The following is a 12,762-nucleotide window of genomic DNA, read 5'->3' as shown; positions in this document are numbered from 1 at the left end:
AAATAATTCATGGCCTCCAGAATAGTTCTTATGTCCCAAGCATTTTCTGTGTAAGTTCCTCTTTAGCTCCTCTTGAGCAGAGATCGTGAGCCATTAAGAAACACCAGCCCCCTGGCCCACAACACTCTTGTTTAAACAGGAGGATTATTCGCAGCAATCAGATAGTTTGTGCATCTGATTGACCATATTTATGAAATGTTTGCTTATTCAGACGGGAGTTTTGCAATGTAAAGTAACATCAACCATTTGCTTTCAGGAGTAAAAAAAAAAGGAGGGATGATGAATACGGTGATAATTGATGATTAATGCAGTCTTCCCCAACCAGTCCTCTCCATGTGCTTTGTACTATATGACCCATCAACTCTGACCACTGGCCATGCTAGCTGGGGGTGATGGGAGTTGTAGTGCAAAACATCCAGAGGTCCCCAGATTAGGGAAGGCAGGTTTAGGATACAATCCTATGCATGCTTTGAGAGAAAAAAAGTCCTATAACTGCCAGCAGGTTAGGGATGACGGGTTTAGGGCGCCAGTTAGGGAAAATGGGTTTAGGGAAGGTGGATTTACGGCCCAATTCTATGCATAAATCCTACAAGTCCCAGACTTTTCTGTTTAAACACGCATAGGATGTCTAACCAAATATGCTGGGAAGTGTAGGATTCTTTCTGTCTAAACATGCATAGGATGTCTTCTAAACATGCATAGGATTGCACCTTTAGTCTAAACATGCCTAGACTGTGCTTTTAGTGGCTTAAGCATCCATTCATGGGAGGGGAAAAACAGGTCTGGACTATGAAAACATCCATGTAAAAGGTCCAAAGGGTATAAAGAGGTCAATGAAACATGTCAATGCAACAGTGGACCCTGCCCTCTGCCTGCACAATGTTTCCGACAGATGTAGTAAATGATTGATAAAGCGAAGGGAGACAAACGTACAAAAAGGACCCTGGATTTGCTGTTTTGCCAGCCAAAAGGATTTCCAAGGAAGTCGCCATGGCTACTACAATGCTCGGAGTTGCTATGTGTGCCGTATTGCTCACAGGTAAGCTTTTTAGAGGCCTACTTCAAAATGGTATTTGACTCATCCTCTATACTTGCTACTGAAAAGATATGCATGATACGTCAGTCAAGTAATGTATGTTCGAGTGAATGCATTGCCCCGGTCCCAGTGGAAGCCGGTGGCTCTCATTTCGGAAGGGTGGTGATACCATTTGGGTTTTAGTCAGAACCATCTAAAACTCTAAAGGTTCTATTCAAGGTGCTGAACCCATTTTGGAAATAGGTTTTAGCACCTTTAGAGCTCTAGTTGGTTCTAAATAAAACCCAGAACGGAATCACCACCACCCCGAAACTGGAGCCATCAGCATCCACTGCCTGATCCACGATTGGACACAGAGCGAGGCGCACTGAAGTCCTGGTGAGTTTCATTTGAGTAGGACACTGAAAGTGCATCTAACTGTGTGCTGGACGATGATTTAAAAGGCCTTTGGTCCATTTCCACATGGCATCGAGCAAAGCTGGCAAAGCAAGATCTTTTTCCTGAAACACAGCTGTGGGCAGGAAGAGCTTTGCCATGCGCTCCTTCATGTTCTATCTAGCCAAGTTACCTCAGATGTGCTCATATGATCCCCATAGTGGGCCCAGCAGGAATTCCAGTAGTTCAGAAGAATGACTAAGGACCTGTTATGTCTTTTGCCTTGTCACATTTATTCATTTCTAATGTGTTGGCTTCAGTCAGCATTAGCTATTTGCTCTGCTCTGGCCTCTGAAAGGGGTGGGGTGGGGGCCGTTGGTGGAGGTGGTTGTTCTCTCACAGCAACAACACTGACGTGATTGTCACACTCCAGTTCTATGCATCTGTGCAGAAAATACTCTCGAGGTGGGGTATTCAGCTTGTGATTTAGTTCTAGTTCTCACAAACAGCAGCTGAGGCAATAAACCCATGTCTAAGCTGCACCATTCCTGAATAAAAAGGAGAGCTCACACACGTGATGGAATGACCCTTTGTTAATAGTTCCCCCCACATGTAGGGAGCTTTCATGTCAGGAAGAAGGCTAGGATAGAAGTTGAACCCAGCTCCCTGACTTGCTACATTTCTAGGTGTGGAGATTTTCTTTTGTTTTGTAAGGAGGAGGAACATTCAGTTAGATGAGTTCCTATCAGCAGCGACCTCACCTGCTATATGTAAGAATGAGGCGTCAGTGATGGCCTTACTTAAAGAAGGGGATATTAGTTCTGTATCTCAGAGGCAGTGGAGGCTGGTGGCTCTGATGTCAGTGGGGCGGTGAATCTACTCCAGATTTCAGTCAGAACCAATCAGAACTCTAAAGAAACTTTGCATCTTGAATAGAACTTACACATCAGTGATTTGCCCTACTAAGTTATTTAATTATTTATTGCATTTCTATACCGCCCAATAGCCAAAGCTAAAGTTAATGCTTTGCAACACCTTGGCTTTTGAAAATTTGATTTTAAATATTTCCATGAAATATAATCAAGCCTCTTAATATAATATCAGGGGATATTGAGGGTTAAATGTCTCAACTTCTGCTTGTGCAATGGGACTCCACCTTGTTCTCATCCCCGCTGCAGCCCATTGCATGCTCCCAAATATTCTCCAGAGGGTCTTCCTACCCTCCAGACAAGATTTAAGGTGTGTTGGGGCTGCAGGAGGAGAGGAGATCCATTCTGCTAGTGGCTTCCATTCCTCTGGCTGGCAGCCAGCATTGGATCCAACCCTAAGGATGTAGAATAAGAGTTTTCCTACACAAGGCTGTTCATCCACTCTAACAACTTTTGGTTTCGTCACAGAACTGCAATCTGAGTGCTACACAAAGAGCATTTCCTTTCCAACTTTTCCACTACATAACCTCTAGGTGGCACTGGGATAAACAGCACAGCACAGCACAAATAACCGAGTGGAAAAAGCCTTTTCTCTCATTTTCACAAATACTTCTAGCCAAAAGAGCTGCTAAAAACAGAAACAAAACTGGGGGGTAGTGTCATTGTCTAATGAAACCATAAACAACTGTGAGTAGGGGAAAGACCAGTGCATACAAAAATGCCTTGTGTAGAAGAACTCTAAGACCAGACTGTTAAACATGAATCCATGACTGTAATCGGTGTGCATTTTGTATTTCAGGAGTCTTGGGGCGACCATTTGTCTCTGAAAACGAAGCCAATCAATTTTTAGGACTGAAGAGACAAACACCTCTTTTTAACATTGGGACTCCGACTATTAGCCAGTTTCGTTGGGGCACTGCCCTGGCTGACAAGGTATTGTTTGTTTGTTTTGAAGGTTTCATAGTGTTCAAGATTTGAGAAATCCAAGTGTGATTTGAAAGGTAGGAGGCTCACCATGCTCAGCCAGGGTCGCACTGGTTGGGCTAGAGTACTTCTGCCTTTCCAATCTGTAAAACAACAATAGCTCATTTCAGGCATTCAAAAAAATAAAAATGTGGATATTGAATGTGAAGGCGAGCAGCAAGTTTCTCCCCACATCTGACTTACATATGTTTGCTGGAATGTCTGGAGAGCCTTCTCTCCCCTGAGTTAGGCACACATGGAACCTTCTACAACAGGGGAGGGCACAAGGTAAATCTCCAGACATTTTGAACTTCACCACCCAGAAGACCTTGCCAGCATAGCCAACTGTCAGGAATACTGGAAGTGGATGTCCCAAACATCTGGAAGTCTATTTCCAGCCCACCACTTGCTCTACAGACCTTCTAATGTATTTAATTTATTTTCGACCAAAATACAAAGTGCTGGTTCTTACCTTTAAAGCTCACCATGGTCTAGGTCCAAGGTGCCTTAGGGAGCATGTCTCCTCCCCTATGTTCCAGCCCGCCACTTAAGGTCCTTGGAGGGCCATCTGCAGTGACCGCCTGATGTGAGATTGGCCGCCACATGACAGAGGAGCTTTTCCTTTGCTTCTGCTCAGCTGTGGAATGACCTGCTGGTTGAAATGCACCTGCTGACAAGCAGGAATTAAAGACTGTATTATTCCAGCAGGCCCTGTTTAGACCCTTATGGCTGACCATTATATATTGTTTTTAAATTGTTTTTTTAACATTTTTTGTGCTATGGTGTTTTATTGTTTGTTTTTATCTTGTTTAAATTGTTTTAACTTCGTATATCACCTAGGGTATTCTGTATATAGGCGGGATATAAATTGATTTATTATTATTATTATTATAATAATAATAATAATAGCTCAGAGATGGGGACTGCTGCCATCAGAGTGCTACCCCCTCCATGTGTACCCATTATCTATGTTCTGAACCCATGAAAAGAGCTAGTAATTCAACACACAGAGTTATTTTGAGGATGAATGGAATTAGGATTATAAAGCATTTCGGATCACTAAAGGGACTTTGCAATATGGGATTGGATCAAACCCTTGCACAAGCAGACGTCCACTTGGGCAATGGGTTTCCCCCCATCTCCTCCCCCCAGCAGCCCCACACGTGATGCACCTCAAATCAGGTCAGGAGGGTTCCCCAGTCCCCTTAGAGCAGTGTGTGTGCACATGTGTAACTGTAGGGTGGAGGGGTGAATCTATTCTGCTAGTAATTCTCTCCCACTGGTGGAATGACACCATTGCATACAGTGCCAAACAACAAATTTTTATTTATTTATTTATTTATTTATTTATTACATTTTTATACCGCCCAATAGCCGAAGCTCTCTATTTCCTAAGGAATCTAATTAAACCCAAACACTACAAGTGCAAGGGACCGCTAATCACAACACACTGGAATAAATTCTTTTTCATGCAATATACAATTGTTTATATATATGATTAGATTTTCAACCAAAAATATGAGAAAGGATGTTACTAAACAATTTCACTACACACCTGAGGAAGATTTTCTGTTAAAAATGAAGTTTCACCGGAATCCTGGTGTTGTTTTGTTTAAAAGTGATATTTTAAAAAACTGTATCATTTAAAAAAACATTATCTACATACAGAGGGATATGTCAAACACTCTCCAATTGTGTCTAAATGACTACAGGTATGTTAAGGAGACAACTGAGGATGCCTTGTCCCCAAAACCTAGAGCCAGCACTTAGCTGCATTCACAAAAAGTGCCACGGTGTGTCTTCAGAGCAGAAGTATGTCAGATAAAAGGCCCAAGTCACCAGTGGCCTTGACCATCCTGGCTCTCTGCCAAAACCTGTTAAATGTAGATATTATATAGTAAATTATGCCAATAAAATATTCTGTGTTCTGGCTGCTTTCCTTTTTTCATAATAATAACTTCAGAGCACATGCATACAACAGTTCCCCGCGTCCACTGAGATTCGCTTCCCTACTATATGGGCAATGCTGGGTATATTTTGAAAACATATCCTTAGGTTTGCATCTTTTTTAGCTGGTAGAAAGGGTGTTGTGTGTCTTGATTCTTTTTGAAGTTCAGATGGCTGCTCTGGCCAAGGCATGATGGGAGGTGCAGGCGTTTTAGGTAAAACAAAAAATGTGGTTTATCATGAAGCTCTAATTTAAAATATAGTTCTTATTAACACAATTTTCCATTTATTCTAACAAAACAATTTACTAACTCAACCAAACTAAAAAAAACCCAACGAACCTAAAGAAGGAAAAGTTGTAGAGAAATTTATTATTTATCAAATAAATGTTATAAACATTATTCATGGACCCAAGCAATGCCGAGCATATCAGCTAGTTCACCTATAAAAAGTGTATTGAATATTCTTCCTAGCTAAATCAATACATATTCTCTTCTAATCAGGCTGGTAAAACCTGGGAAGCACTGAAGAAGTCAGGACAGTATTACTTGGACTTTGGATCTTATGCATTTCATGACGACAAAGCCAGGTAAATTCGTAAATTCCTCTGCCAAGGAAGTCTAGGTTGGCTCCCTCTTTGCTGTCCTTCCGCCAGCAGGCAAAGACATGTTTATTCAAGCAGCATATTGGCATGTAAGCAGGTCTGTTGCGTTGGGTGCTCTTTCTATTCTGTTATTGTTGTGTTTTAATTGTGCTTTTTATGTGTTTGATTTATTATTATTTCAATCAAGTTTTTATTTATCCATGACTGTAAGTGCTATTGGCCTTTAGTGCTATTTTCTTGATAGAAAGGTGGGGGTAAAAATGAAATCAAATCAAAACTAAAAATAAATGCGGCCCAGGTTCCCCCACTCCATATATTTATTGAAAGACCATCTGAAAAGAACTTAGAACATCTGAAAAGGATTTCTTTCTTTCCTAGAACCCCACCCACCTACCCCAGGCCTGAACTAAAACAAGTTTGTTTGGTTTTTTTTGGTTCTTGTGGCTGGATGGGCTCAAATATGGAAAATCCATTAAGGAGGGAGACACTAAATAGCTGCATTATGCTTTTTGATTGATAGTGCTAGGAGCCCACCCTCTGCGAGCATCTCCTCATGACATTCCACAGTGGGCCTGTTCAGACGATGTGCTAAGCCATGCTTAGTGAGTATGTTTAAACTGTGGTTATGTAGCCACCATGGTTAGGAATGGTTCATGCAACATGCTAAATCATAGTTCACATGACATGCTAAGCCATAATATTTAGCTCAAAATGCTTAACCACTGTGGCTTAGCGTGTCGTCTAAACAGGTCAATGTAAGAAAGGCAAACATTTCCATGTTAGCCTTCTGCAGGATTCTGACAAAGCAATGCTTCCATTTGCAGGGACCATCTTAGCTCTTACATGGATTTGTTCCATCAATCTGGAGAAGACCTTCCGCAGCAGAGAAGAAAACGTGAGATAGTTCGACCCGAACCAATTATTGATCCATGGTGCCCTTAGTTCCATTAATGTCCACTGTTTACGTCAACATCTCTACTTGGCATATCAGCGCTGGAAACTAACAGTGTTATATAATGGGCTTCAGATTGCATTGAGCCAACAGAAAGGTCTTCGTTACACCACGGATAAAATAATAAAGGACACATGCCTAAGAACTATTGAGTTTTCATACGGCTCCTATTCACCTCAGGCTGCAACACTAGACACATTTTCCTGGGAGTAAGTGCCACTGATATCAACGGGGCTTACTGCAGAGTAGGGATTTATAGGATTGCAGTGTCAGGGATGGCTTGCATAGGAAAACATCCCAGTGCCCCAAGTGAATTGAAAATGGTCCCAGTTTGTTGTTGTAATGGTGGTGGTGGTGTGTGAGAACCTCTTTCTGAATTCCATTTTTTGATTAGGAATTTTCTTAAGGATTCTTCACAGGTTACAATTTAACATGCAGGACCACAGACTCTGCAGAAGCAATTCTGGGTTTTTTTCACAGTAAAATCCTGGTGCCCAAGAACCTTTCTTCTAGTCCTTTAAGCCCTGGGGGCTGGAGACCTTCACCTTTAACTTTATTTGTAGCCCCTTTACTTTAACTTACTTCATACAAAATCTTAACCACATGCCTCAGTGGCATCAATCAAGGAACACATATGTTCATGGTTTCTGTTAAGGAGAAAAAGATGGAATAGGTCCACAAGGCTAAAAGCTCCATCACACCAGCATTTTATCACACTTTCATCCTGCCTTGTTTACCATTTCCACCCCCGCAACACTCACATGATGTCGTCCCTGTCCTTCAATCGCCTCGCCTCTTCCTCTCCATTTTCCATGTTTTTCTAGGGTGGGGAAAGTGTGGTATTTTTTCTCCATGCTGGATAAAACCACTCTTCAGTCCCTATGTATTGCTGTCCTTGGCTATGTCTGAACAAAACACTTTTATGGTGCATGTTCGTTGAAGGGCGGGCTTTCTGACAAAAGAGGAGGGTGTGCTGAGTTGCTCGAAAGAATGGGCTTGTGCTGAGTCACTCAAATGGACTTCCATTGCTCCAACCCCACTCTCATTGCTCTCTCATTACTTTTTCTCCCCCTCCAAAGGCAGAAATGGTGCTTAATTGATCAAACGCTAAATCATTAAAACAGTAGACAACAAAACCAGTGTGTTGTGTGCCCATGTCCATCACAACGTCTATCAACCACAAGAACCAGTGAACTGGACGGGGAAGGAAAAGATGCAGGGTGGAGTGAGCACAGTGGCAATACCAGGAAGCCAGCGCAGGTCAAAAGGTAAACGAGGCGAAATAATGCAACAGTGCACACACGTGAAAGTGACCAACGCTTGACGTGCTAATGAAACGGACAAGGGAATCATGGATGCATACCAAGAAAAAAGTAGATGTGATGGAGTTCTAATTATCAACCCAAAGACCCCTCTGTCTGGAAGCACCATTAATCTCTGGCTCTATCCTATGGATTTGGCCTTGTGCCAGACTCCTGTACAAATGCAACCTCTTATTTACCATGTGTCAAATTTCACCATTCTTTGAAAATGGGACATCATGTAGTGCGATATAGGAGCTTTGAAATGGCATCAGAACAGCAGTGACAAATTATATTATCACTTTGAGGTCACATAGCACATAAATGCTCTATCAATCATGTGTTCATTATAAATAATGCATTTATGCATGTCTGTGTCTTATTACCTTAAGACAGAATTGCTCTTCACTTTTGCCAGTGTAGTTCTTTGTGTAAAATGCCCTTAATGTCACTTTGTGTATACATGATTTGTGTTTACACATCCAGTCCCAGTCCCCACAATGGATACACTAAAGCTATGATGGTCAACTAGGAACTCATTAATTTGGAGGTTGGCAAGATCCAACCTCCAAATTAATGTATTGCATGTGCATAACAGGACAACTCTGACAACCTTCTGTTGTGCATCGTGCTGTTGTAGAGAAGCAGACACAGTTTCTAAAGCTCAGGAATTCGTTTAGGGTGAGCATCTAGGCCACCGTGCACAGAACATATCGTCCTTTTCTAACATTCCCTGTGCATTTTGTGCACACCCACCCACACACCAGATCAACAATAAAAAAGAGAAAAGCATAAAAACATAGTTGGGATAAAAAAAACAAAAGCTGTAGCAGATGTAAGGCATGAGAAAATAAAAAGGTCAATGGGCACCAAGTAACATCAAAGCGGGTGCTAGATAGTTAACATGTATGACTTCTTAATGCTCCATTGTCTTTTTCCGTTGCACAGCTTCTGTATTGACCAATGGACAATGTTCATCTCTTGAATATAACAAACCGTGGAGACATAGCTGCACAGAGCAACTCTGCCAGTGCCTTCCCTTACTAATATCAGTGAATAAACAATTTTATTTGAGACTATTTCCCTTGTAATAGGGAAGTAGTATGTATTAAATACTTTACCATAGGATGTCATTGTCAACTGTAGTTGGCTTTTACAGTCATGCAGATCTGATTTTCCAGCATTTTAGGGATTATTGTTATGAAAATTGTGATGAGCATAATTTAATTTAGAAATATTATCTGCCATACCCCAATAGAAAATCCAACAGTTTTACCCAAACCTGTTGGCCTCAGTTCAAATGGGCCTGCACAGTTTGTACACTCGCACATATAGCTTGTTGGGAAGGAGGGGGAGCGGTTGGAAGGGACTCAATCCATCCCCCTCCTCCATGAAATAGCTGCTTGGTGGCGGTTGGTGCCCATTGAGGCTGATGGAGCAGAGGATGGGGAAGACACACAATATTCTACTAAGATTGTTGGAGGTGGACAATAGAAGATCATTCAAAGTGATGCATGCCATACATTGGAGTAAATGTACCTGGTTGTGGTGGGATTTCTCTACCACAAGTGGGTGGGGAAGAGGCAGAGGGTCACTGCCCCATTCATCCCAAACGTAGAGCAGCCTCTGTGTTGTTGCTGTCAACAATTTTATGACAGGATAGGTATGTGCAGCAGCTGGACTGAGGGAAGATTCACAAATGCTGCATTTGATTCCTCACCACCACCACCACCCAATACCTTCCCACAATATCCCAGGCAGGACAGAGAAATATTTCTGTTCTTTCTGCTTCCAGGTTTGAAAGAAAATATCAGTTTAAGTGTTTCTCAGGATGTAGTGTTTTTTGGGAGGAGCGTTTAGTCTGGTGAGCATTCAGAAGAAATTCTACCTGCACCATCACTGTGTACACATTTCTTTAAGGAATAATGTATGCCAAAAAGAAGGGGTACAATGTTTAGATTTATCAGTTTGCTTAAGGCAAAATTCTATGCCTTTTCAGACACAAAAGAGGCCTACAACTCCCATCATGCCCCAGCCCTTAATCAATTAATAGTGCAGCCCTTTGCATGCCTACTCAGAAGTAACCTTCATTGCATTCAATGAGGCCTGCTCCCAGGTAAGTGGGTATAGAATTGCAACCTAAAAAGCTTTTGATTCAAGCTCCTCCACCATTAACCAGGCAGTGCATTTCATTAAAAAATGTATAATTGTTAATACAAATATTTACAAAAGCTGAAGTTTGCAGAAGCGAGATACCATCTTCGGAGAAAATGCATCTCTCCTCTGCCCCACACGAAACCCATGTGGATCATCTCAAAACAAAGAAAATATGTTATCTTTTTCAGAATGATTTATAGCTGAAATTTCATTTGTAACTCAGCCTAAGCATAAGCAATTGGAAAAAACACACATATTGTTTCCCCTTCCCTTCCTTTCCTGTTTTCCCCTGTGTTCAATTTTAGATTGTAAGCTCCTAGGGGCAGGGAACTTTAAAGCTGCATGCACACTGATGGCAAATCATTCAGTCAATAAATATGAGCGATCAAATAAGATTCTTGTTGGCTGCTGTACAAAAACGAGATCTCCTTGCCCTGAGGAGCTTATAGTCTAGTATGTCTTGTGTGTGCGTATGTGTGTGTGTGTGTGTGTGTGTATGTATGTATGTATGTATGTATGTATGTGTTGTTGTTGTTTATTCGTTCAGTCGCTTCCGACTCTTCGTGACTTCATGGACCAGTCCACGCCAGAGCTTTCTGTCGGCTGTCGCCACCTCCAGCTCCCCCAAGGTCAAGTCTGTCACCTCCAGAATATCATCCATCCATCTTGCCCTTGGTCGGCCCCTCTTCCTTTTGCCTTTCACTTTCCCTAGCATCAGCCTCTTCTCCAGGGTATCCTGTCTTCTCATTATGTGGCCAAAGTACTTCAGTTTTGCCTTTAATACCATTCCCTCAAGTGAGCAGTCTGGCTTTATTTCCTGGAGTATGGACTGGTTTGATCTTCTTGCAGTCCAAGGCACTCTCAGAATTTTCCTCCAACACCACAGTTCAAAAGCATCTATCTTCCTTCGCTCAGCTTTCCTTATGGTCCAGCTCTCGCAGATATATATATATATATATATATATATCAAAGAAAAGCCACCTTATAGTGATTCCTCCCCCCTCCCCCCATGTTAAAAATGTGCAAAAGGGATAAGAGAGGGGGAGGGAATCTGATAACAGAGTTTGTAATTTGCATGCCTTTCTGTGGAGAAACTTGATAAAGGGGTATTATTTTTGACAAGGAAACCTGGTAGCAAAAGCATATTGTTACAGCCTTCTCTATAATATGTGTCACACAGGAAAAAAAATAGGCTTTGAATCTCAAAGCAACCCTATGGTTGAAATATTCTGTAGCAATTCCTGCAGCTGATGTGACATTATTAATACAAATGCTTTAGTAAGATAATAGCCACCACTGCTTATCTGCCAGAGCAATTAAAAAGTGCTAATAAAATAATATTGAGATAAATTACATAGCGCTTCCCATTACGGAGCTCAGTGCAGAAAACCTAATTTTTACAGCACTGGCCACAACTTGTTAGGAATTCATTTTTGCATGTAATGCCGTGATAAATTTTAATAGTACAGATAGCACTTGCTTCGTTGCCACATTAATTATGCATTTAAAACTCCGCGGGCCAACATTGCAAGGAGGGTGCATGTTGCCTGTCTAAGTTGCAACCTGAGCCAAATTGCAAAGGTGTCCAATTCATCAACGCTGGCAGCTTTTGACATAGTTATTCTGCTCCAGCCTCTCTATGCATTAAATTACTGTCATGCTTCCTTACCTTTCTGGCTTATAGAAGGAGCACCGAGGGTCGGTTGTTGATGTTCTTTCAGGACTTTGTGGCTCTGCTGAATGTTAAATATTTGAGCAGTTTTTCTACATTCCTCATTTCGAATGGTATCCATTCTAGTTTATTTGTATAGTGGGCCACAAACAAATTTATTATGATTCTGATGCACAGTAGCCTCACACAGCGGCGGGATTGCTACACACACAGTCAGATTGTCGGTAATAATGCCTATCATATGTTTGGGTGAGAAGAAGTGCTGGTAGAGGGCAGCCTCCAGACACTTATGAATCACCAAAAGAAGAGGACAAAAGGGGGCAGAAATTTGCATAAAAAGTGCATATGCTAATTTATATGTATAGATGCAAATGCAGAAAGAATGATTTTAATTTAAATAGAAGTACAGTGCTTCTCACCTAAACTGTGGCTAGATGACCTGACTATTGTTCAGTCTGCCGCCCAGTTGTTAACTGACAATGGGCAAGAGTTCTTGTGGATCTTTATCTTTAAACTGGAGTTGGACTGCACAACCCTTCATAGAATCATAGAATAGTAGAGTTGGAAGGGACCTATAAGACCATCGAGTCCAACCCCCTGCTCAAGGCAGGAATCCACCATAAAGCATACCTGACAGATGGTGTCTCTTGAATGCCTCTTGTGTGGGAGAACAGTTGTTCCTCAAATAGAGGACAGCCCTCTGGAAGCCCTTCAATGAGAGGACTTACCTCTGTAAAAGCAGACACATGGTCACTCTTGTAGTCAGTGGTTTCCTCAGGTATCTGATTTGATGGGATCAGGGGGGCTTCCACACTAGGTATTTACT

General features: G+C 41.7%; 1 protein-coding gene across 1 annotated transcript; it reads left to right on the top strand.

The window, feature by feature from the left end:
* The first annotated feature begins 931 nt into the window (after nt 1-931).
* Nucleotides 932-6,951, top strand: C5H3orf85 (chromosome 5 C3orf85 homolog). The gene is made up of 4 exons (XM_063126843.1): nt 932-1,039; nt 3,140-3,273; nt 5,754-5,839; nt 6,679-6,951. The coding sequence occupies exons 1-4, from the start codon at nt 991-993 to the stop codon at nt 6,794-6,796; spliced, it is 387 nt and encodes a 128-aa protein (XP_062982913.1). The 5' UTR covers nt 932-990; the 3' UTR covers nt 6,797-6,951.
* Nucleotides 6,952-12,762: the final 5,811 nt, after the last annotated feature.

This window comes from Elgaria multicarinata, chromosome 5 (assembly GCF_023053635.1).
Source record: "Elgaria multicarinata webbii isolate HBS135686 ecotype San Diego chromosome 5, rElgMul1.1.pri, whole genome shotgun sequence".
In the NCBI taxonomy this organism is placed as follows: Eukaryota; Metazoa; Chordata; class Lepidosauria; order Squamata; family Anguidae; genus Elgaria; species Elgaria multicarinata.
This window is presented reverse-complemented; position numbering and strand designations above follow the sequence as displayed.